We start from the raw sequence: 20,957 nt of genomic DNA on the forward strand, positions 1-20,957 counted from the left end.
GATGTTGATGAGGGAGGCTGCTCTTTACAAAGACAGGTGTGCCTTCTGGAATACTGAAGTCACTAGTGCAAACTCATTAACCAACTGAGCTGCCAGTTTAGGTGGATTTTTTTTAAACTCTTTGATTTCCTTTATAACTTATTAAATAGATCTCTGTTCAGTATCTGAGACTATTTCCTTTACAGCTAATCACTCCCAGGCAAATACACACTGAAAACCTCAAACTAATTAGGACTAATGCCAATGGCTCAGATAGCTCACTGGTAGTCTGGTGCCTTGCTATAATGGTGCGTATAGCTCTTAATATAGAGCCCATGCAAGGGGTCCACACTCCTGGGAGCCAGAAGGCTCTGCTCCATGAGAGCTTCCCATACTCCACCCTCCAGTTGTGTGCAGTGGTATAGCATGACAGGACTCAGATAATCTCATTGGTTTCCAAGTATGGCACAACCTCAGAGTTATGAACAACAGAGTTATGACCTGACCAGTCAACCACACACCACAATTGGAACCAGAAGTAAACAATCAGGCAGCGGCAGAGACACACACAAAAAGCAAATGCAGTAGAGTACTGTGTTAAATATAAACTACTAAAACAAATAAAGGGAAAGCAGCATTTTTCTTCTACATAGTAAAGTTTCAGCTGTGCCTTTGTGGGTCACAACCGAGAATACCAAATTCAGAACAAACTGCTGAGAAATAGGGCAGACACATCCCAAACTGGTGATTATTTTTCCATAAGATATACCAAACCAGCAACAAAAATAGACTTCTGTCTCACCACACTGGCTAACAAGAAGTCAGGTAAGCAGTTTCTGTAGATATTCCAGTCTTTGGATCACCACCAAAAACACTCGGCTTAGAGAGGAGTGGTTCTTTAAAACCAAATCTCAAATAAAAGGTTCCTCTGATCCCGAAGGACCAGCCACACACCCAAGTCAATATACAACTGAGATCTTACCCAAAAAATCACACTGTTGCCAATTCTTTAGTATCTTAAATCTTTATTCATAAAAAGAAAGAAAAAGAAAGGTGAGAGTTAACACTGGAAGGTGAGAGTTAAAGGAATCAAAAATATGCAACTGCAGGGGTGGCAGGTTTGTATAATTGTTGATGGTGCCCAGAACAGATCCAAGTCCCCCCACCTGCCTTGTAAGCCAATCTATATTTTTTTAAATAATGTAAAAATGGGAGGGCTCTGGGGTGGGGCTGGTGATGAGGGGTTTGGGTTGTGGGAGGGGCTCAGGCAGAGGGTTGGGGTGCAAGGGTGAAGGATGTGGGGTGGGGGATGTGGCGTTCATGATGCATGAGAGGGCTCACGGCTAGGGCAGAGGGTTGGGGTGCAGAGGGGTGAGGGTTCTGGGGTGGGGCTGTGGGATGAGGAGTTTGGGGTGCAGGCAGGCTGCTCTGGGGCTGGGGCCAGAGAGACGAGGACTCCCCCAAGCCCTCTCCCTGCCAGCAGCAGCGAGTTCCGGGAGAGGGGCCTCCCTCTCCCACCCCAGCAGCATACTCACCTTGCACCACTGTCACTGCATGTGCTCCTAGGGCTCCTCTCAGGTCCAGGAATCCCCTTTGCCTCCCATGGTGGGTGCCAGGGGGACTGCCACCACATGTGCACCTCCTCCCCTACTGCTGCCCCTCACTGGGGTGTGGGGTGGGGCTGCCCCTTGCCTAGCATGCAGCAGGAGTGGTGACTGTGGGTGAGGGGGGCTGTGCTGGTGGAGGGTCTTACTGGAAAAGAGCAGGGTCCAAGGTGGAAGGGCAGAGTCAGCTTGCCCTGGCAGTAGTGGATGGGGGAGCACTAGGACCTTGCGATAGCAGTTGATGTCAGGAGCTAGCAAAGCGGAGCACACTTGCAGGGCCAGCCACCAGCTTGAGATAGGGATGTTCCAGGGCTGGGGGAGGCACACGAGGGCAGCAGCTGGAGCCGTGGGAAAGACCCGGCCCCAAACATTGGTGGAGCAGGGCTCCCAGGCCCTGAAAATTGTTGGAGCCTGGGCACTAGAGGCCCATATAACTCACTGCCCCTGTATGCAACAATTTCAAAGTTCTTGGTTCAGTCTTGTAGCAGTGATGGAATAAGCTGCTGGCTTAAGTCAAGTCTCTGGCTGCTTCCAAATCATGAGAAGGTCCACAGGCCATTAGTTAGAATGCTCCCCTTACCGTAAGTTCATAGTCAAAAGGCCTGAGCACGATAAAGCAAAATGGAGATGCTTCCAGGGCCCTTTATAGCTTTTGCCAGGTGGAGGGAAACCCATTGTTTCAAACAAAGACCTCTGTGGAAAATTACAGCAACAAGATGGTGGTTGGAGTCACATGAGCAAGTCACATGTCCACTCATGACTTTGCTTAGTCATGGCAGGAAAGTTCATGAAGAGTAGCTAGGGGTCTTCCATTGTAAGTTAAGTGTTCTTTAATGGGCCATTCTACTTAAATAGTTCCTTCAAGATGTGCAGGCTAAATATCTTGTGGGCATTACCCCAAGAGCAAACATTTGAAATACAGGTACAGAGCCAATACTTGTAACTTCAAATACAAAAATGATACATGCATAGAAATAGCATAATCATATGAAGCAAATGATAACCTTTCCATAGACATCTTACATGCCACATTTTGTACAAGATTTGTTGCAAATATATAACAGTGGTTGCAACAATGATCTATATGGTCATATTTTAATCAGATAACGTCACAGCTGTATTAAGTCAGTCTTCAGCTGTAAACTTTTGAAAGAACAACCATAGCATTTTGTTGAGCATTACGAACAACCTCCATTCCCCCTACTTGTGTGAATCAGGCAAGCAAAAATTGGGTTCAGTTCTGCTCATCCTGGAGGTCAGGGCCTCAGCTGGTGGTAAATGGCATCACTCCACTGACTTCAGTGGAACCCTGTTAATTTCCCCACAGCTGAAGGACTGGTCCCTTTCTCCAGAAGGATAAGGGAATAGAGGCAGTTCAGAGTTGGTCAGTGAAAGTGACTGGGGCCGTGGAAAGGCTTGCATACAAGGTTAAACTGAAATGAGTAGGACAGTTTGGTCTAGAGAGGACACAAACAAACAATATGATGAATAGCCTAATTTTCTTTCTCTGTGCTGTCTGATTTACCATCTTGCATTATACAAGAACAAAGGGACATCCATTGACACTGAAAGTCAGCACATTTCATATTGTTAAAAAACCTAACAGGGCCTAGAGAAAAACTTAGCCTGTTAGTAAGTAATTCCATAACTAGCCAGTCTGGATTTTATTGCACCTGTTTTTGAGGTAGCAGGGAACAGCCACTGTGCAAACAGAATGGTAAAGGCAGGATGGACCATGGGTCTAGTCCAGCCCAGTAATTCCTACATTCCTCCTTGGCCCAAGGACTTTTCTTTCTTTATCATGTGGATACACAATGTAAAACCATCACAAGCACCCGGTTTCAATTAATCAGGTCTTATCCAACGCAAGAATTGTTCATAGGAAGAACTGTTCTCCCAGCCTCTGACACTGTTTCGCGTGTACAGGCAGCCCTTGGATTTACGATGTTTTTCAACTGATTGCCCGTTCCGCCCCTATGATGCCTCTTTCCCCTTACGATGCTCAATTTGCATAACGTTTGCTTGAAATCAAGTTCTGGTTGCGTTATACTGGTATGGAGCTAGAGGGGGTTGCTTCTGATTGGCTTCGAGGCAGTAGGGTAGCTTGTTGCTGGGTAGGGTTGCTACTTGTTTTTGATTGGCTCCCCACCCAGGGCTCAGCCAATCAGAAAATTTGAACAGTGATTGGCTGAGGCTCAAGATGTGTGCCATTCTCCCAGGTTTTCTGAGCTTGTGTTGGTGGAATTCTGAGGAGCATATGTGAGTTTATGTTTATTTGGATGCTGTTTACAAAATACAGTGTACAGTAAATACATTGATGTTGCAACATTAGACATCTGTAATTCATTTAGTACAAAAATCTGGGTTATTGTGGTGAAAATAGTGTATCAAGCCTTGGTTCAGGATCCAATCCCCCCTTCATACCATTGATGCCTATGGGAAAAGCAATTCTGAGGAATAAATTGTGTCATAAGTCCGAGGACTCACTGTATTTCCAGGACGAAAAATACAAAGCAATTATTTCATTGATGGTTGGTCATAAAAGCAGGGCCGGCACTACCATTTAGGCCGCCTAGGCAATCACCTAGGGTGCCAGGATTATTCAGGGGGCAGCATTTTGCCGGGGGGGTGGCAGGCGGCTCCGGTGGAGCTGCTGCAGTCGTGCCTGCGGACAGTCAGCTGCTCGTGTGGCTCCAGTGGACTGCCCGCAGGCATGTCTGCAGCAGCTCCACTGGAGCCATGGACCAACTGACCGTCCGCAGGAATGACAGCGGCAGCTCCACCGGAGCCGCGGGATCAGCGCGGGGGGCGGCGAAATGGCCATGCGCCTAGGGCGCGAGAAACCCTAGCGCCGGTCCTGCATAAAAGGTGGCAAAGAATAAGGATGATCTTTGAGGCAAAAGGAGAGAGGAAGTATAGTCTGGTGGTTAGAGAACAGGACTTAGACTCAGTAAGTGATTGATTATACACCTGGCTCTGCCACTAACTCACTTCTGTGCTCTGGGGCAAATCACAATTTGGTTGTGCCTTAATTTCCCTCTCTGTACAATGGGATTAATATTTAGTGGCCTCTGAGCTATGGTGAGGCTTAACTAATTAATTTTTGTCTTGCATTTTGAAATGCTGATCTGAGAGGTGGTAAAGACATACAAAGAATTAATTTATCATCTTTTGCTGATGACAGTAATGATCTTACTGTAGTACGATACCTGAGCCTGCTTAAGCCCAATGAGTCATTCTGGAATAGTGAGTATAAGTCGTCAAAACCAATGACTCGCAGGTTTTATGATAGATGCCATGCCATTCAACTAGGATTCAGCCAATCCACAGGTGAGGTTGCACCTAGGTTAGTGGTTTTCAACCTATGGTCCGCAGACCGCTGGGGATCCAAAGACTGTTTATGGGGTCCACGAAAGGTTGTCGTTACCATTAGGGCTGTTGATTAATTGCAGTTAACTCATGCGATTAACTCAAAAAAAATTAATTGTGATTAATGGCATTGTTCAACAGAATACCAATTGAAATATATTAAATATTTGTGGATATTTTTCTTCATTTTCAAATATATCAATTTCAATTACAACACAGAATACAAAATGTACAGTGTATATTGTTTTATTACAAATATTTGCATTGTAAAATTGATAAAGAAATAGCATTTTTCAATTCATCTCATACAAGTATTGTATTGTAATCTCTTTATCATGAAAGTGCAATTTACAAATGTAAGGGTTGTTTTATTATATAACTTCACTCAAACAAAACAAAGCAAAACTTTAGAGCCTGCAAGTCCACTGAGTCCTACATCTTGTTCAGCTAATCACTAAGAAGAAACTTTTTTTTTTTACATTTACGGGCAATAATGCTGCTCACTTCTTAATTACAATGTCACCTGAAAGTGAGAACAGGCATTTGCATGGCACTGTTGTAGCTAGTGTCTCAAGATAGTTATGTGCCAGATGCTCTAAAGATTCATACGCCTCTTCATGCTTTGGCCATCGTTCCAGAGGACATGCTTCCACGCTGATGACACATTAAAAAATAATATGTTAATTAAATTAGTGACTGAACTCCGTGGGAGAGAACTGTAGTCTTCTGCTGTGTTTTGCCCACATTCTGCCATATATTTCATGTTATAGCAGTGTCGAATGATGACCTAGCACATGTTGTGCGTTTTAAGAACACTTTCACTGCAGATTTGACAATGCAAAGAGGGTACCAATGTAAAATTTCTAAAGATAGCTACAACACTCAACCCAACATTTAAGAATTTGAAGTGTCTTCCAAAATCTGAGAGGATGACGTGTGGAGCATGTTTTCAGAAGTCTTAAAAGAGCAACACTCCAATGCGTAAACTACAGAATTCAAACCACCAAAAAGGAAAATCAACCTTCTGCTGGTGGTATCTGACTCAGATGATGAAAATAAACATGTGTCGGTCCGCACTGCTTTGGATCATTATCGAGCAGAACCCATCGTCAGCATGAACACATGTCCTCTGGAATAGTGATTGAAGCATCGAGGGACATGACTCTTTAGCGCATCTGGCATGTAAATATCTTGCAATGCTGGCTACAACAGAGCCATGCAAACAGATGTTCTCACTTTCAAGTGACACTATAAACAAGCAGCAGGCAGCATTATCTTCTGCAAATATAAACCATTTGATTGTCTGAGCGATTGGCTGAACAATGACTTGTAGGCTCTAAAGTTTTACATTGTTTTACTTTTGAAGGCAGGTTTTTATTGTATATAATTCTACATTTGTAAGTTCAACTTTCATGATAAAGAGATTGCACTACAGTACTTGTAGTGGTTTTCAATTCACCTACTGTGTTTCTTACAGTGCAAATATTTGTAATAAAAATAAAGTGAACACAGTACACTTTGTATTCTGTTGCAATTGAAGTCAATATTTGAAAATGTAGAAAACATCCACAAATATTTAAATAAATGGTTTTCTATTATTTTTAATTGTACGATTAATTGTGATTTTTTTTAAATCGCTTGACAGCCCTAGTTACCATAGAACAGTGGTTTTCAACCTGTGATCCATGGACCCCTGGGGGTCTGCAGACTGGGTCTAAGATTTCCACCCTCCATTCAAAATATTTTAGAGGAGTCCGCAAATGAAAAAAAAGAGTGAAAACCACTGACCTAGGTAATGCCAAGGCAAGTACATAGGCTCTTAAGGGAAGCAGTGTGATCAGGGTCACTACTATTCCTATTGCCAGTAGTTTCAACCTCCTGCTTCTGCTCTAGCTGTGCCTGTTTCTACACTAGCCAGCCCCTACTCCAACCCACCTCAGCCGACCACTTGGTGACTCTGTCAAGCAGCTTTCAACCTAAAGGATCCCAAAGTGCTAGACACATTGATATGCAAAGGGTCACTTCACCCATCACAAATGACTGCCTCTTGGGTGAAACATGGTAACTATTTAACAGTGCACCACAACAACACGATACAACAATATCAGCAGGAAAAATACTGTTCCACTCTGTTCACCACAGCTATCCCTTTGAAGGGAGTGACTGGCCAAGAGATCAGCACAATATTAATAAATTCTCCTTAAGCCTGGGCTAACCAAGGCTTTCTGGTACACAACTAGAACCAACTCATAGTAAAGTCAGTAGAAAAAAAAATCTAATTGTGGGAGTAGAATCAGGTTCTGCATGGTGACCATTTGGAAACTTAATGTGCCGGAGATGACATCACATGACGCTGACAGATTTCCCAGGAGGAAAAATAAATCAAGTGGGTGGCAGGGCGATCTGGAGGTTTATTCCAGAGAAGGTTCAGTGAGCTTGTATCTAACATCAGTGGCCACATTACAATGCATGTTGGCAAGCCGTAGGAAATGTCTGTTGATTGGAAATCTGCATTAAGTTTTAATAGAAAAAGTCCAGAGAAAATAGCGTGGTTAGAAGGGGCTGTGGCCTGGTGGTAGAATCATTAATTAATGTTAGCTTCCAACGGTTATGCAAATAAGTGATAAGTTTTATTCCAGCACAGATCAGGGAGTCAGGAGCTCTGGTTTCTTTTCCTGGTTTGGGCATTGACCCAGGCTTCAATCATTCAGCTCCCAGTACTTGTTTCCCCATCTGTAAAACAGGAGAGGCATTAATACTGAACTCATAGGGATAATATGAGCCTTTATTTCTGAATGGAAGGAGACACTTTGAGATCCTTAGATGAAAAGTGCCATAGAACTTATTAAAACAATGAGGAGTCTGGTGGCACCTTAAAGACTAACAGATTTATTCGGGCATGAGCTTTCATGGGTGAAAACGCACTTCTTCAGATCCACATACTCAGGAAAGCTTATGCCTGAATAAATCTGTTAGTCTTTAAGGTGCCACTGAACTCCTCGTTGTTTTTGTGGATACAGACTAACACAGCTCTCCCTGATACACATAACTTAGTATAAATGTTCAGTTGATAGAACAACCACATAACAGCTCTCGCAGAGATCACAATTGCTGCAGCCCCACCCTTGTTTGTTTTAGTCGGATGACCTTTGATCAGGGCAGATTATGACAACACTCACTTTCCTCCGAACACTTTTAGGTTCAAGAGAATCAGTGTGTACAAACAGAGTTTGTGACTGGTTTAGGAGGGGGAGAACAAACAAAGAGGAAAAGCTCCTGGTTTAACCCACACCACAGAATGTGTCGAGTTTCCTTTCACGTGTCAGTTTCCTTATCGTGCTGTGCTGCTTGGTTTCCTTTCCACAGGACTGTGCTGACAGTTGCTGGAAGTCACATGTTGCACGTTGATTGCTTAGAGTTCCTGTCACAGAAAAAGCTCTGTGAATGTGTTGTATGTGATCCTCCCCTGCTTACACTAGTTCGCTTCATTCCATTGAATGGAGTTATATTATGGTAAACGGTAAATAAAAGAGAAGGGATTCAGACTTAACAGCTTCTTACTCTTCCATTTTTAGGTGTGAGAGGTGTGGGTGCACTCACCAGGCCTAGTTCTCCCACCACTTACACTGATGCAACACAAGAGTAACTGCCCTGAGTCAGTGCTGTTCCAGTGTACGAGAGAGAAGTGGGCCATTCATTTTACTTTAACTCAGACATACCCTTAAACATGTTCATACCAGAATATTTTCCCAGGTGTCCGTTCTCATTGTGGGGATCCTTAGAAGCCACAGTTACAAGCAGAGCACTATTGGGTGGCACCCCCCAACTTACAACAAACTGCCTCTACCACTGCTCACCCACAGGGGCCCATGATGGCAGCAGAAAGCAAGTTAGGCATTCTGTCCTGGACTTGGCCTGGCCTGATTCCCAGATCTGGCAATAGTATCCTAGCACCTCTCAGCATGCTGCTGCCTAGGTGACAGCCTCAGGTTTGGCACTGATCTCATATAACACTATAAGCCAGATCATTCACCTCCATCTTCCCTCAAAGAAGAGTAATGGGCCACTGCCACGGAGGTGCTGGTTGCTTTGGGAGCTGTGCCACCCAAAGTAAGCACTGCCCCTTATGCCCCCCTCCCACATCTCAACTCCCTGCCCCAGCCCAGAGCCTGCACCTCGCACCCCCTCCCACACCCCAGCCCAGAGCCTGCATCCCGCACCCAAACGTCCTCTCAGAGCCTGCCACTTGCACTCCCTCCTGCACCCTAACCTCTTCCCCAATCAAGGTTCCTCACTTTACTTTCATTTACTTTCCATTACTTATAATATAGGAAGATAAAGAAAAAAAAGAATGAAAAACAGGGGGAGATGAGAGAGAATGTTCTTTTTCTTGGCTGGGTCCCAAGGGGGGGGCGAAAATCAAGCTGCGCACAGGGCCCCACTAACTCTAAATCCGCCACTGCACGCAGCTCTGCCCTAGGTGATGGTAGCAATAGAATCAGCCGTCTCTGCAATGGCCCAGATAGCTCCATGGACCCATTCTGTAGAATCTCTTCCTCCCTGCAATAACACTCTGCCCAACTTGTGCAGCATGCTGCCAGATTTCTCTCATACTGTCTAGGCCATGCCAAGAACCCATGATGCTGCTGCACTAGCTTTCGGGGAGGTTTCTGGGATCTGTACTTTAGGTTTTAAGCTCAGTCTCTTTCTCAATGCAGGAAGCGTTGGTAAAGAAGAAACAGTCAACGTTAGCCTCAGTTTCCCTCTCACTGGAAGAAAGGCGATTTATACATTATGTGCTTAACATCCCCGTTCTGGGTCTGAATTCACAGAGGGGAACAAACTAATTCCACACATTCCACAGGTGTGCCTCAGTCGTGCAGATGGCACCCTCAATCTCACTCACCCCCAAGCCACACAGCCAGAAGGGGGGTCAGAGCAGCCAGGGCACAGCCAAGAGCAGCTGCAAAGTACCCAACCCCTAGCCCTATAGACTGTGGCCAGAAATGCAGAAGGACTGTCCCTCTAAACTGCTCTCTGGCCTCTGCATCAGTCATAGAAGCATAACTGTGCCAGTAGCTGTGCTGCCATTGGCTGATGACCACCATTTGTTTTATTTGACACACCTCTCTGCGAGAGTGAAACACACAGAGCATGCAGTGGGGGTATTAACCTGCACATCTGACTGCAGTCCGTAGGGTGGTGGACTATGCTGTCTTAGATCTGAGCAAGTACCCATCAGGGCCACTCACTAGGACTGCTGTAAGGAGAGGCCAAGCCACTGTGCCCCTGGGCCCTGGGTTTTAAGGTTCCTGAGTCTCACCAGGCAGCAGCACTATTTCCTCTCAGGGCCACTCTGGCACTTTATCTGAGCACGGACTCAGAAGCTACTACCACTTCACAGAAATGGAGCCCACCTGCCGTAGGCCCCTAGGGCCAGCACCAAACCCCAAGACACTCCAGTTGCTTGAACACATTCTCTCCTAGAGCTCCACCCCAAAGGTGGGAAGTTTTTGGTTTACAGCTTAACTCTGCAGAGGTACACAGGGAAACAGTAAACACATCAGATGCTTTGCATAAATCTAATCTATTATCACTCTTTATACTTAATCCAATAAAGCACAAGAGAGTATGGATCATACAGACCAATAAACAGTTACACACATTTCCTTGCCTTGGCTGCCTCACAACTTCAGGGCATTCCTGGGAGGAGCTGGGGTCAGTCTCACAGTACTTGCGGTCATCCAGGCTCAGGAAAGTAAGCTGGGCCCTCATGTCTCATGAAACTGTCACATGCTGTCTCAGGCCACAGCTTCCTCTTCCTGTCTAGCTCTCCCTCTGTTCTTGTGTGTTTCCTTCCTGGCTGCTTACTGAAAGCCCAGCCACCTGGCTGCTTTTGTTCTGCTCCTGGTAAATTTCCACTGCTCCTGCCTTCTCCTCTGCTTCCAGAGGGATAAGATAACACGGATCTTCTAAGGATGCAGCTATTCTTTAGCATAACTATTGTGACTAAAATGTCATCATTAACCGTAAGTATTTCCCGTTGTCCTTGTCTGGTGTGTGCACCTGCTACAGGTCCTGTCAGCAACAGTGGCGAAACATACGTATAAGTACTCAAGATACAGCAGTTTTAATAGTAACAATTATCATCCAGAATTCATGAGTTTATACAGACACTTTCCCAAATGGTCACTGTGACAGGTCTGGCAATTTCCTGGCCAATTACATTTACATTTACAATAATTTACATTTAAGTGTTTTAGGAGTTCATTGTATTAAAAGGGCAAATGTTCATGCATTACTGTGGGATTGTGTATCACTTCTTTAAGGGGAAGTGCTATGAGCTTCGAAGGACTATTTGAAACAATGCACTAGCCAGGATAGAACTTTTAGTGGAGTGGATTTCCTAGGAAATACTTACGAGGAGTGGAATGCAAATTACTCACCTCTGGATCCTGAGGAGAAACTCTTTGCTGATCACCTGTTACATGAGGATCAGAGGCCCAAACTGGATAAGTGACTCACAGATTTGGAGGGCACGGGAAGGGTGCTTGTTTTCAGCTAACAGCTTTTATGAATTTATCCCCACAGTAAAATTCCTGTGTGGCTTTGAAGGACTGTTCAGCAGCCAGTGCCCTTGTTGGAGTAGCAGGTGATCTCTGGTAATTTTTTTAGCATGCATGTAGGTTCTTTTGTTGCTTTAAATGTGTCTTCTCTGTAACACTTTTATCTGAAGAATAAATGTGCTTGCTTTGAAATAACTGTGTGCTAAACTTAACTGCAAGCAATTACACTGTTCATAGCCTCTGTGCAGAAAAGCAGAACAGACCTGCTTTGGCACTCTGACTTTGCTGGGCAATTCATGTTATAGGCAGGGGACTGTGCAGTCTGGAAATACAGTGGTCAGGAGGGAGAGAGATGGAGGTGTCAGCGAAGAGAGGTGAGGGCTGAGGAGCTAGAAACCAGTGGCTGCCATTGCTGGACCACGGAGGGGGAATACAGGTGCCATTGCCCTGCACTGTGAGAGTCACACCATGCCACTTAATACACTTGCACCCTGACTCCTTTTCTGCTGCCCACTCTTCTTGCATGATCTGTTAGCTGTCTGGACTTTGTGGTGGATTGCAGAAATGCAGATACATCATGGTAGGAGTGGGATGGATCAGAAATTCCTTCTTTTCCCTGCTGTCTAATTCCATAACAACTTTCTCTGAAGTTTGGCCTCCCATGCACAGCTAGGGAGAGTGTAGGGGGTTGGTACACTATGCTATATCACCAAAATGCCAGGAGGAACATAATTATTTACAGAGGAACCGTTGTTCTTCACCCAAACTGCACTATTACTTTGAAATACAGACCAAGGCATTGGTGTGCAGATTTGGTTTTTTTAAGCTTCAGACAATAACAACACTTACACAATCAGCAAATGGACACGTCATCTATTCTGAGGTGCCACTAAGTTGATGATCAGGTTTGCCAGCTCCTAAAACTTGATTTCCCTGTCTGCTGTGAAGAACTAATCTCCTGTGATAAGAGGAGTCAGACATTTCAAAGGGCATCCCCCTTTAAATGAGATTCTCTAGAAACAAAAGCATGGCGCAACCAGAGCGCTGTATTAGGTGATGCAAGTGTGTTCCCAGTGTTAATGATTGAAGTGTGGGAGGTACTTATTGCTGCATAAAGTATTGCAAAGTGACAGTGAAGTTTGGCAACAGGAATGGCAAACAGCTGTGAAACCTACTAAGAGAAAAAAAGAATATTCCTTTATCTGCTCAAATGCTTCTTATTTAGTTGCTCCTAATTGGTCACAAAATAAAATAAAAATTAGATCTAAAAAACAAACAAAAAGACCTGAAACAAACACAAATCTGTCAAACAAAAATCAGCTTTTTGTATCCTGTCCGCTAGGGACTTTGCTCTTGCAATCTACTTCAGAAGCAGGCAACCGAAGGCAGCACACAAGCGGATTTTCAGTGGCACTCACACTGCCCGTGTCCTGGCCACCGGTCAGGGGAGCTCTGCATTTTCATTTAATTTTAAATGAAGCTTCTGAAACATTTAAAAAACTATATTTACTTTACATACAACAATAATTTAGTTATATATTATAGACTTATAGAAAGAGACCTTCTAAAAACGTTAAAATGTATTACTGGCACATGAAACCTTAAATTAGAGTGAACAAGTGAAGACTTGGCACCTCGCTTCTGAAAGGTTGCTGACCCCTGATCTACTTCATGTTGAAGGTGTTCACATACTGTGATGATGGGTGGCATTATAAACCAGACAGATCGCCACAGAGGTCAATAAGGATCAAAACAAAAGCAGCCCTTTAAATTCAAAACAGGTGGCCCACCCCAGTTGAATTTCAAGTTTTAAAAGGATTACAAAAGACCCTTCTAATTATAAGCCTTGGGCCACCCTAAACAATCGTTCTGCCTATGCAGTGTTTGCACTCTTCTTTATGTTAGGGAAATAAACCTGTCCCTGCTTATTGGTGAATACAGACTTATCAGCAACCAGCAAACTACTGTGGGGAGGGAGAGGGGAGAGTGAGTGCAGGGTGACCATCCCTCACTCCCAGGGTTGTTACTGGGTAGGATTTTAGACAAGGTCTCTGCTGAGCCATAGGCTGGAGTAATGGCTAACACACCTGCCAGCATACCATGGTTCCAAGTGGACATGGTCTGCCCCCTTGAAGCATGGTTACTCTCCCACTTTCCTGTGCATATGCTGCTGTGGGCCTCCTTACATTGTACAGAGGCAGAAAGGTGCATTACACAACACGTTCACATGAGCTGTGCTGCCCTAGGCCAGCAAGATGGGTTAGGGAGCCTCTGGGGGTGCAGGGGGAGGCCTCAACTCCACTCCTTCCTTCCCTCACTCAGTGCAGTAAGGACAGGATTTTTCCCAGTGTGTTTCAAAAGCCATCTGACACTGTTAGAAAATCGGAAGTGTTGCTGAGATTAAGCTTTAATGGGTGAAAGCCTAACCCCACTGACATCAATGGGAGCTTTGCCATTTATTTCATTAGGGCCAGGACCTCACCCAATGCATGCAGTATATATAATAAGTTAATGTGCCTCTGAATTGAGCCAATACAAATGGCCTGATAGCCGAGCATTTTCAGTCACCACGAATATAGTCAGCATCTCCAGGCATTTGGTACCAGAGGCTGTGATTACATGGACAGAATTATTATTTCTCATCAGCCACCATAGACACGTTACAGTCTGGCATTTCTCTCCGATTAGCAGTTGCTTTGAGGGGTGTTGCTGTCATTTTTCTCTGTTAATGTCCTTCAGTGACAAACCTGCTTTTTGTTGGTTTTTTGGTATGTCAAATTGTTCACCCTGCTCCTGTGTCAGTCTGGGTCACTTTCTGCAAGGTATTTACCCTAAAAACAACTGTTTGGTGTATACACCCCAACTCCAGTTAATAACTTTCCAGGTGCAATGATTATAGAGAAAGCAAAGCAGGGACTCATGCACAGTGCTGTCCTAAAATTATATGAGATTGAAAGGGTCATACTGTGACTTTATGGCCTCAGAGCCAATTCCTTATGGAACATTCACTAATTTTACAGATTTCAAAACATCAGGGTGATTAAGAAAGAAAAATGACTGTATCATCTCATCAAGTACAGATATCCCAAAATGGTCACATAGATTGTGGGAATGGCTAAGGAATACAAAAATCTAGTACATTTCAAGTGTGAGCTGCACATTTCTTTGGACACAGTCTGTGGTACTACAGTTTCCTACAAACATTCTGGAGGGCCCAGAAGTGGTACCGCCTGTCTAATCTAGTCAAATATGTGCAATACCCTCTCTCCTCGATGTCTTTTTGGTCCAGCTAGATCCAGCTAGTGGACTCTTGTGCCTATACGCAGCCCTGATTAAATCAACGGGGCTCTGTACAAATGCAATGTTCCAACCAGGTGGGTCCGTCCAGCAGCAGGATCGGGGGCCCTTATGTTGTAAGGGATTTGTGGCAGGGCCTGCCTTATATCTCTGTGATTAGCACATTGTTGCTTTAATAACAAGTAAATAATAATGTAGTGCTCCTGGATCATTGATCAGCTGACTTTAGGTCCCGCTGGAATAGAATACATGTGCAAACATGGTCCTTTAAGCATCCCTCATTCCTCCCTCTGCTCTAACCCCACATTGGAAGTAGGGAAACTAGGCAAGCTAGACTATGGTCATCCTAGTCAGATATATAATACAGGGCCACTCAGCATAAACCTGCAGTCAGGGCTCAACATGTTTTAATTTATTACATTCACCCCCTTATTAAACCTCAGAGCACACCTAGCTCTCCCATCAGCATCATTAAACCAGCCCCTATGAGCAGCCGTAGGGCATCTCCCATTGACATGGCACTGTCCACACTGGCACTTCTGTTGGTGTAGAGCTTATGCTGCTGGGACGGACTCACACCCCCTGAGCATCATAAGTGATATTGACAAAAGTGCTAGTGTAGACACAGCCTAAGCTAAGATGGGGCTCCTCTGGGCCAAGTCATATTGAGATGCACTGAGGACCACTCAAGCTGTGGGCCTGTATCTGGGAAATGCTTTCTGCAACCTGATCCAAAACGGTACCAAGGGCCCATGCTTAGATACCCGGGCACTAGCAATGCCTAATATGGGCTGGAACAGGGCTTGGCGGCGCAGGGCCCGGGGCTGCAGCTTTGAAAACACCGAGGGGCGCTCTGCTCCGGCCAGATCAAGCCCTGCAGGTGAGTATGGCACAGGCACCCTAGCGTGCTAGGAATCAAAGCACCAGCGTCCAGCCGCTGAGCTCCCGCTCCGTGCTTGCAACGCGGGCCGGGCCCGCTGGGGGGCGGGGCTGGCCACCAGTTCGCGCTCTGCCTCGGGCAAGTCCAGACCTGCCGGGTCCAGACAGCAGACACGTGTCTGGGCGCTGAACTGACTTGTGGAAGCCCGCCAGGCATCCTCGCCGCTGATTGGCTGAAGGCCCGGGAGGGATTCCCTTTTCCTTTCGCTTCCTCATCACCGGTAGGAAATCCCCGCCAGCCCGCGCCTCCCTTTATTGCGCAGCGCCGAGCCGCGGGCAGCCAGAGCCGTTTAGGCGGGCGAGAGGAGAGCGACGCTCGGCACCGTCCTGCTCCTGACACTGTCCCCAGGCAGCCTGGGCTGATCTCCCCGCGGTTGAAGACCGGCGGCGGCAAACGACGCGAAATGATGCCGGGAAAGACCCTGCGCAAGGGTGCGCAGCAGAACCCCGCTCCCGCAGGTACGGTCCCGTCCCCGCCAGAGCCAGGTGGGTGTCCAGGGGCTGAGCTGGCCCCGAGCGCCCTTAGAAACGCGCGGGAGTTAGATGATCGCTGGGATGGAGTAATCCGGCGGTTGGGGGGTGTTAGTCAGTTTCACCTTCTTGTGTTATCAGGCTGCATTGGAGGGGAGGCAGTTTTACTTTCTGTTCTTGTGTGAGCAAGATAAGTTTCTGTTTTGAATGGGTCAAGGTTTCCCTCTTGCCTGGGGGAAGATTAAGAAACAGGATTTTTTTAAACTTCTAAATGATTTTGTTAGCAAGAAGGAAAGACAGAATAACAGCTTAGCCTGATTAAGACGTGTTATTACTCCATGCAGCCTACAGTAATACTGGTGGTTCAGAGCTGTGCCGTCTGAGGTTTGAACCCGCCTGAAACATGTTTTAGCGGTGATCGCTAGAGCTAGGTCCGAAGCACCAAATTCGGATCTCGCTTTGAGCCACCACCCAGTTCACAGAACATCTGATCCAAGGTTGTGGTTTCTAAGTTCCGACTCCCTCAAAGAACTGGGGCCTTTGGATCGTGGGGGGGATTCAGCTTAGGATCATTTCTAATGACCGCTCCATAAATACTGACTGCGAGCTCGATTCTGGTCTCGCAGTTGTTTAACTTCATCGCCTTCATTGACGGAACTGGATTCACTCAGAGAACAAAAACAAGGAGGAGTCCTTGTGGCAAATTTGTTAGTCTCTAAGGTGCTAGGAGGACTCCTCGTTTTTGCTGATACAGACTAACACTGCTACCTGCTCTGAAACCTGTCACTCAGAGACCAGAATCCCGCGTTTTCTGAAATACCCGAGAAGGCTGTTTAACAATACAATCTGGCGAGATCAAAGTAGTCATTCTTTGTGGCTTGTCCTTTGATCGGTGCTAACTTTAAAAAAATGTTCAAAAAATATGACTGTCAGGGTAATATGGGATTGTTTTTCCCAGTCTAAACAAGCACCTAGAGCTAGTAAAATCTGTTTTTTAAAGGTTTCTAGGTTTTTATTTTAAAAATTTTAAATTTCTGTTGCCAGCTCTGTAAGCAGCTGTACACCTTTACAAATCTCTTACCTCTTGGGGTAAAATGTTTAACTTATTGACATGTATGATTATCTAAGAGCTATCCACTATAGACAAGAAAGTGTATGGAATTCACAATGCTGATGACTGGTTTTCCTTTGTGTTTTACAGCACAGGAAGCTGTGACCCAGTGCTCTTTGCAACTACGCAAAATAGGAGATATATGCAACTTGCAGCAGAAGATTCTTAATGTTATTACAAAACTGTTCTGCCCAGGAACGTGAAAACTCTTTGAGAGATGTCAAACAGAAAAGGAAGAAAACAATGGTTTGGGAAAAGATGGTCTTTACAAGCTTGTAATAAATGTCTTGAATGAGATGAGGAGATGGAATGAGCTCTATGCATTACTTACTGCTGTCTAGTCCCACTGAAGGAAGGCTGTTGAAATATGATTTCTCTGGAGAGCTGGACATATGTATTGGCTGGTGGATGTCCCTATGGGGGAAAAATGACAATGAACCATTCCAAAGATTGACCTGTGGAGTGACTTGGAAGAGCAAGGAACCTGGGGTTTTTTTGGTTTGTTTTTATGGTTTTTGGTTGTAGCACATTTACTGTCAGTGATGTTACTTGTTTGATGTTTCTCTAAGGAATAACATTGTAATTCTATTAATTATGAGGCTGCGGTAAGGATCTAGGATATACATATATGTGTATGAAAAGAGTATTTCATGGAACTTAAAGAGATGACTTATGGCTTATGCACTAGAAATAGTGCAGATGACTATTCAAATAGTGCCATAAAGAATGCATTAAAACAGATTAAAGGAAGCACAGTAACGTCTGGTGATTAAGTAAGTATAAGAAATATGAATAAGAAAAATGCATAGCATTACATAGCGATTTACATAGCAAAACAAGATTATTGATAGGTGTATGAGTTTGGGAGAGATTCCTTCAGAGCAGCGAAAGGAATATTCAAACAGAATAAACTACTGGAGTGTTTTAATTTTATTAAGTAGTAATAAAATTACTCAAAACAAATAGAAAGTTAAAGTAAAATGGAATCAGTGGTTTTCTGGAGAAAAAACATTAATTATTTTTCAAAGACAGTAACTGCTTAGATTAAGAGATATATCAGTAAAACGGAATGTTACAGTTGTTACAGGAAAGTAATGTATTGCTTCTAAATGAAAGCTGAGCTGTTGACTGGAAATAAATGATAAAAAAAAACCTGAGCTCTTATTTGGTGTCAACTTCTTTTCTGTTTGTAATGATGAAGATGCTGTTAGTTTCTCTAGTGGATGTAATATGATAGTGAGATGCTTGTCGTGTTCTTATTGAAAAGCTATATTGGGCCTGGCTTGGAGGAGAGACGTGTTCTGCACTTCAGCCCATTAGAAAGCAACTTTTCTGTTTGTATATCATACAGGCCCCTTGAATCAAACACAAGAGACAATGCAACTACCATGTCTAAGCCAAATTAATCAGTGTCTTAAAATGGGCTAAATTATACAATGGGATGTCAACTAGTAAGAAAATGGATGTAAGTGACAATAATGTAACTTGCCTGGGTTTGGTATTCAGAGGGGGTGCAAAGTAAGTGTTATTTTCAGGCTGAAGGATGATGTAGCAAGAAAAGTAATTTGAATTCACATTCTTGCTTCTACTACACTTTCCTCTTGCATGTAAATTACATCTGTCTTACATACCAGATGTAATTCTGAATGCCAGATCAGAGCACGTTATACCATTTCACTGCTTGCATCCATTTTGGGCTCCCTTGCCCTTCACGTGCAATTAAGTCCACACTAAGTCAACAATGACTTTGAGCCAGTGGTTTCCCAACTTTGTTTGCGTCCTGTTCAGTGTAAGCCCCTGGTGGGCTGTGAGACATGTTATTTACCTGAGCGTCCGCAGGTACTGCTGCTCGCAGCTCCCACTGGCCGCAGTTTGCCATTCCCGGCCAATGGGAGCTGCGGGCCACCGCTTACCCTGAACAAGCCGCAAACGAAGTTTGAGAACCCCTGATTTGAACCTATGATCTTGTACAAATCTGATTTCTTTCATGAGGTTTTCATTGTAAAGCTCTTTTCAGTACCCCAGGACCAAGTATCCAGTGATCTGATTTGCTGACACTGATTTCATTAGGTATAGTCTCAGATGCTGTGGGGTTTTGTTTGTTTGTTAATGTATAAAGGGCCCAGTCCAGCTCCCAGCAAAGGACCTTTTGCATTGGCTTGAATGAGAGCAGGAGAAGGCCCAACCATAGCAAGGTTTCCTCTTCCTGTGACCTATCCAATATCGTGTTCTCAGTGAGAACGTAGCATTTCAGGATGGTGTTGTTTTATCCACAGTGCCACAAGCGAATGTAATAAACGTGAACTTGTCCCCCTAAAGATCATGTCTCATTCAGAAGCACCTTTTCAGGTATTAAAGGGTGACTGTCGTTTTCATTTCTGTTATGCCAAATTTTAGCTCCCTGAATAACTCCATGAGACTAAGCAAAGCTGTTCATTCATGGTTTCATCTAACAGCCACTGAATTCAATAGAAAGACTCCCAGTGGTTTCCACGGAGATGGATCACAGTCTTAGGTGAAACTCCAGTGAGGTCAATAATAGTTATGTCAGACTAAGAATCTCAAGAAAATTTAGTATTAAGGAACTGTGTTGTTGCTAAAATACACCCAAATTAAGGTGTTCAGCTCAATGCATGCAGCCTACAGTTAATTAGGATGCTAGCCAGGGTTTCAGCTGGCCTGTCAGTAATTCCAGGCTATAAGCAGCAAAAATAATAGCATAAAGCTGTGGGAATGAACTGTGTAAATGTCAGAGGGACATTTCAGCTAGGAAGTGCAGCACTTTATTGTATAGATTTCTAAGGGAAATGTTTATTTTTCATGGAATGTTTTTATGTTGCTAAATTCCATAGTGTGTTTGTTTTTTGATTGTTTAGTGTTACATCAAATCGAACTGTTTACAGTGAATTCAAAAGAAGAATTAGTTCAAAATGACTAATATCTGTATGAGTTTGAGAATGTGTTCTGTGGATGCAGATTCCTTGCATTACTTCTCAAAATGATGTGCCAGATGACTGTATCAATATGAGATTGTTTTTCTCAAGGCATTTTTTTGGGTTAGGGACAGATGTTTTGTTATATGTCCCAATAAAGTGTGTCTGTTGTTATTTCATTAAGATAATAAACATGCTGTGTTTGCAAACAAATTATTCTTTGTTGTAAAATCTGTTTTCTGAGGATTCTGAATGAACGGTCATATGCCAATTCCTTTTAGGAGTTTAAGGTCACACACTCAATCATTAGATACTTACCAGGAGACTTGCAGTGATATATTGGATTTTATTTATGATCCCTTGGATATGAGTTATAACTATGGTCACCAGAGTTCAAAATGAGAAAGCAGGACATCTATTTTCATATTGGTTAGTGAATATTTGCACTACTACCCTTTGCTGGGTGGAAGCAGAATTGCTCAACTGTGTGTCAGAAGCCCTATACTTAGCTTCTCCTTTAGCTCAAACTATAGGGGTTTGTTCATTATGAGCAAGAGGCTTTATTTATTTAGCATCTAGTAATCTGCGTATCAAAGTACTAGTGAATGATACAAAGCATAATCATCCCACAAATAACCCCCTGAAGTTCCTGGTGGCCACGATGAGCAGCCTTGTGATGACAGTGAAG

The 20,957-nt window shown here is 44.2% G+C and overlaps 1 protein-coding gene and 1 long non-coding RNA gene across 3 annotated transcripts; one reads left to right on the forward strand and one right to left on the reverse strand.

Moving 5' to 3' along the window:
• Positions 1–7,340: 7,340 nt before the first annotated feature.
• On the reverse strand, positions 7,341–10,751 carry LOC116822344 (uncharacterized). Its single transcript, XR_004373135.2, has 3 exons — positions 10,617–10,751; positions 8,243–8,373; positions 7,341–7,685 (listed from the first exon to the last, which is right to left on the reverse strand). It is a non-coding gene; the product is annotated as an uncharacterized LOC116822344 (long non-coding RNA).
• Positions 10,752–15,933: 5,182 nt separating this feature from the next.
• On the forward strand, positions 15,934–20,482 carry PMAIP1 (phorbol-12-myristate-13-acetate-induced protein 1). 2 transcript variants are annotated; one of them, XM_032776167.2, is made up of 2 exons: positions 15,934–16,213; positions 17,427–20,482. In XM_032776167.2, the coding sequence occupies exons 1-2, from the start codon at positions 16,159–16,161 to the stop codon at positions 17,537–17,539; spliced, it is 168 nt and encodes a 55-aa protein (XP_032632058.1). In that variant the 5' UTR covers positions 15,934–16,158; the 3' UTR covers positions 17,540–20,482. The 2 variants fall into 2 exon arrangements, with proteins under 2 accessions (XP_032632058.1, XP_074922989.1); XM_075066888.1 differs by having other exon boundaries at positions 15,956–16,240; positions 17,427–20,476.
• Positions 20,483–20,957: the final 475 nt, after the last annotated feature.

Source organism: Chelonoidis abingdonii, chromosome 6, assembly GCF_003597395.2.
Source record: "Chelonoidis abingdonii isolate Lonesome George chromosome 6, CheloAbing_2.0, whole genome shotgun sequence".
Classification (NCBI taxonomy): Eukaryota; Metazoa; Chordata; order Testudines; family Testudinidae; genus Chelonoidis; species Chelonoidis abingdonii.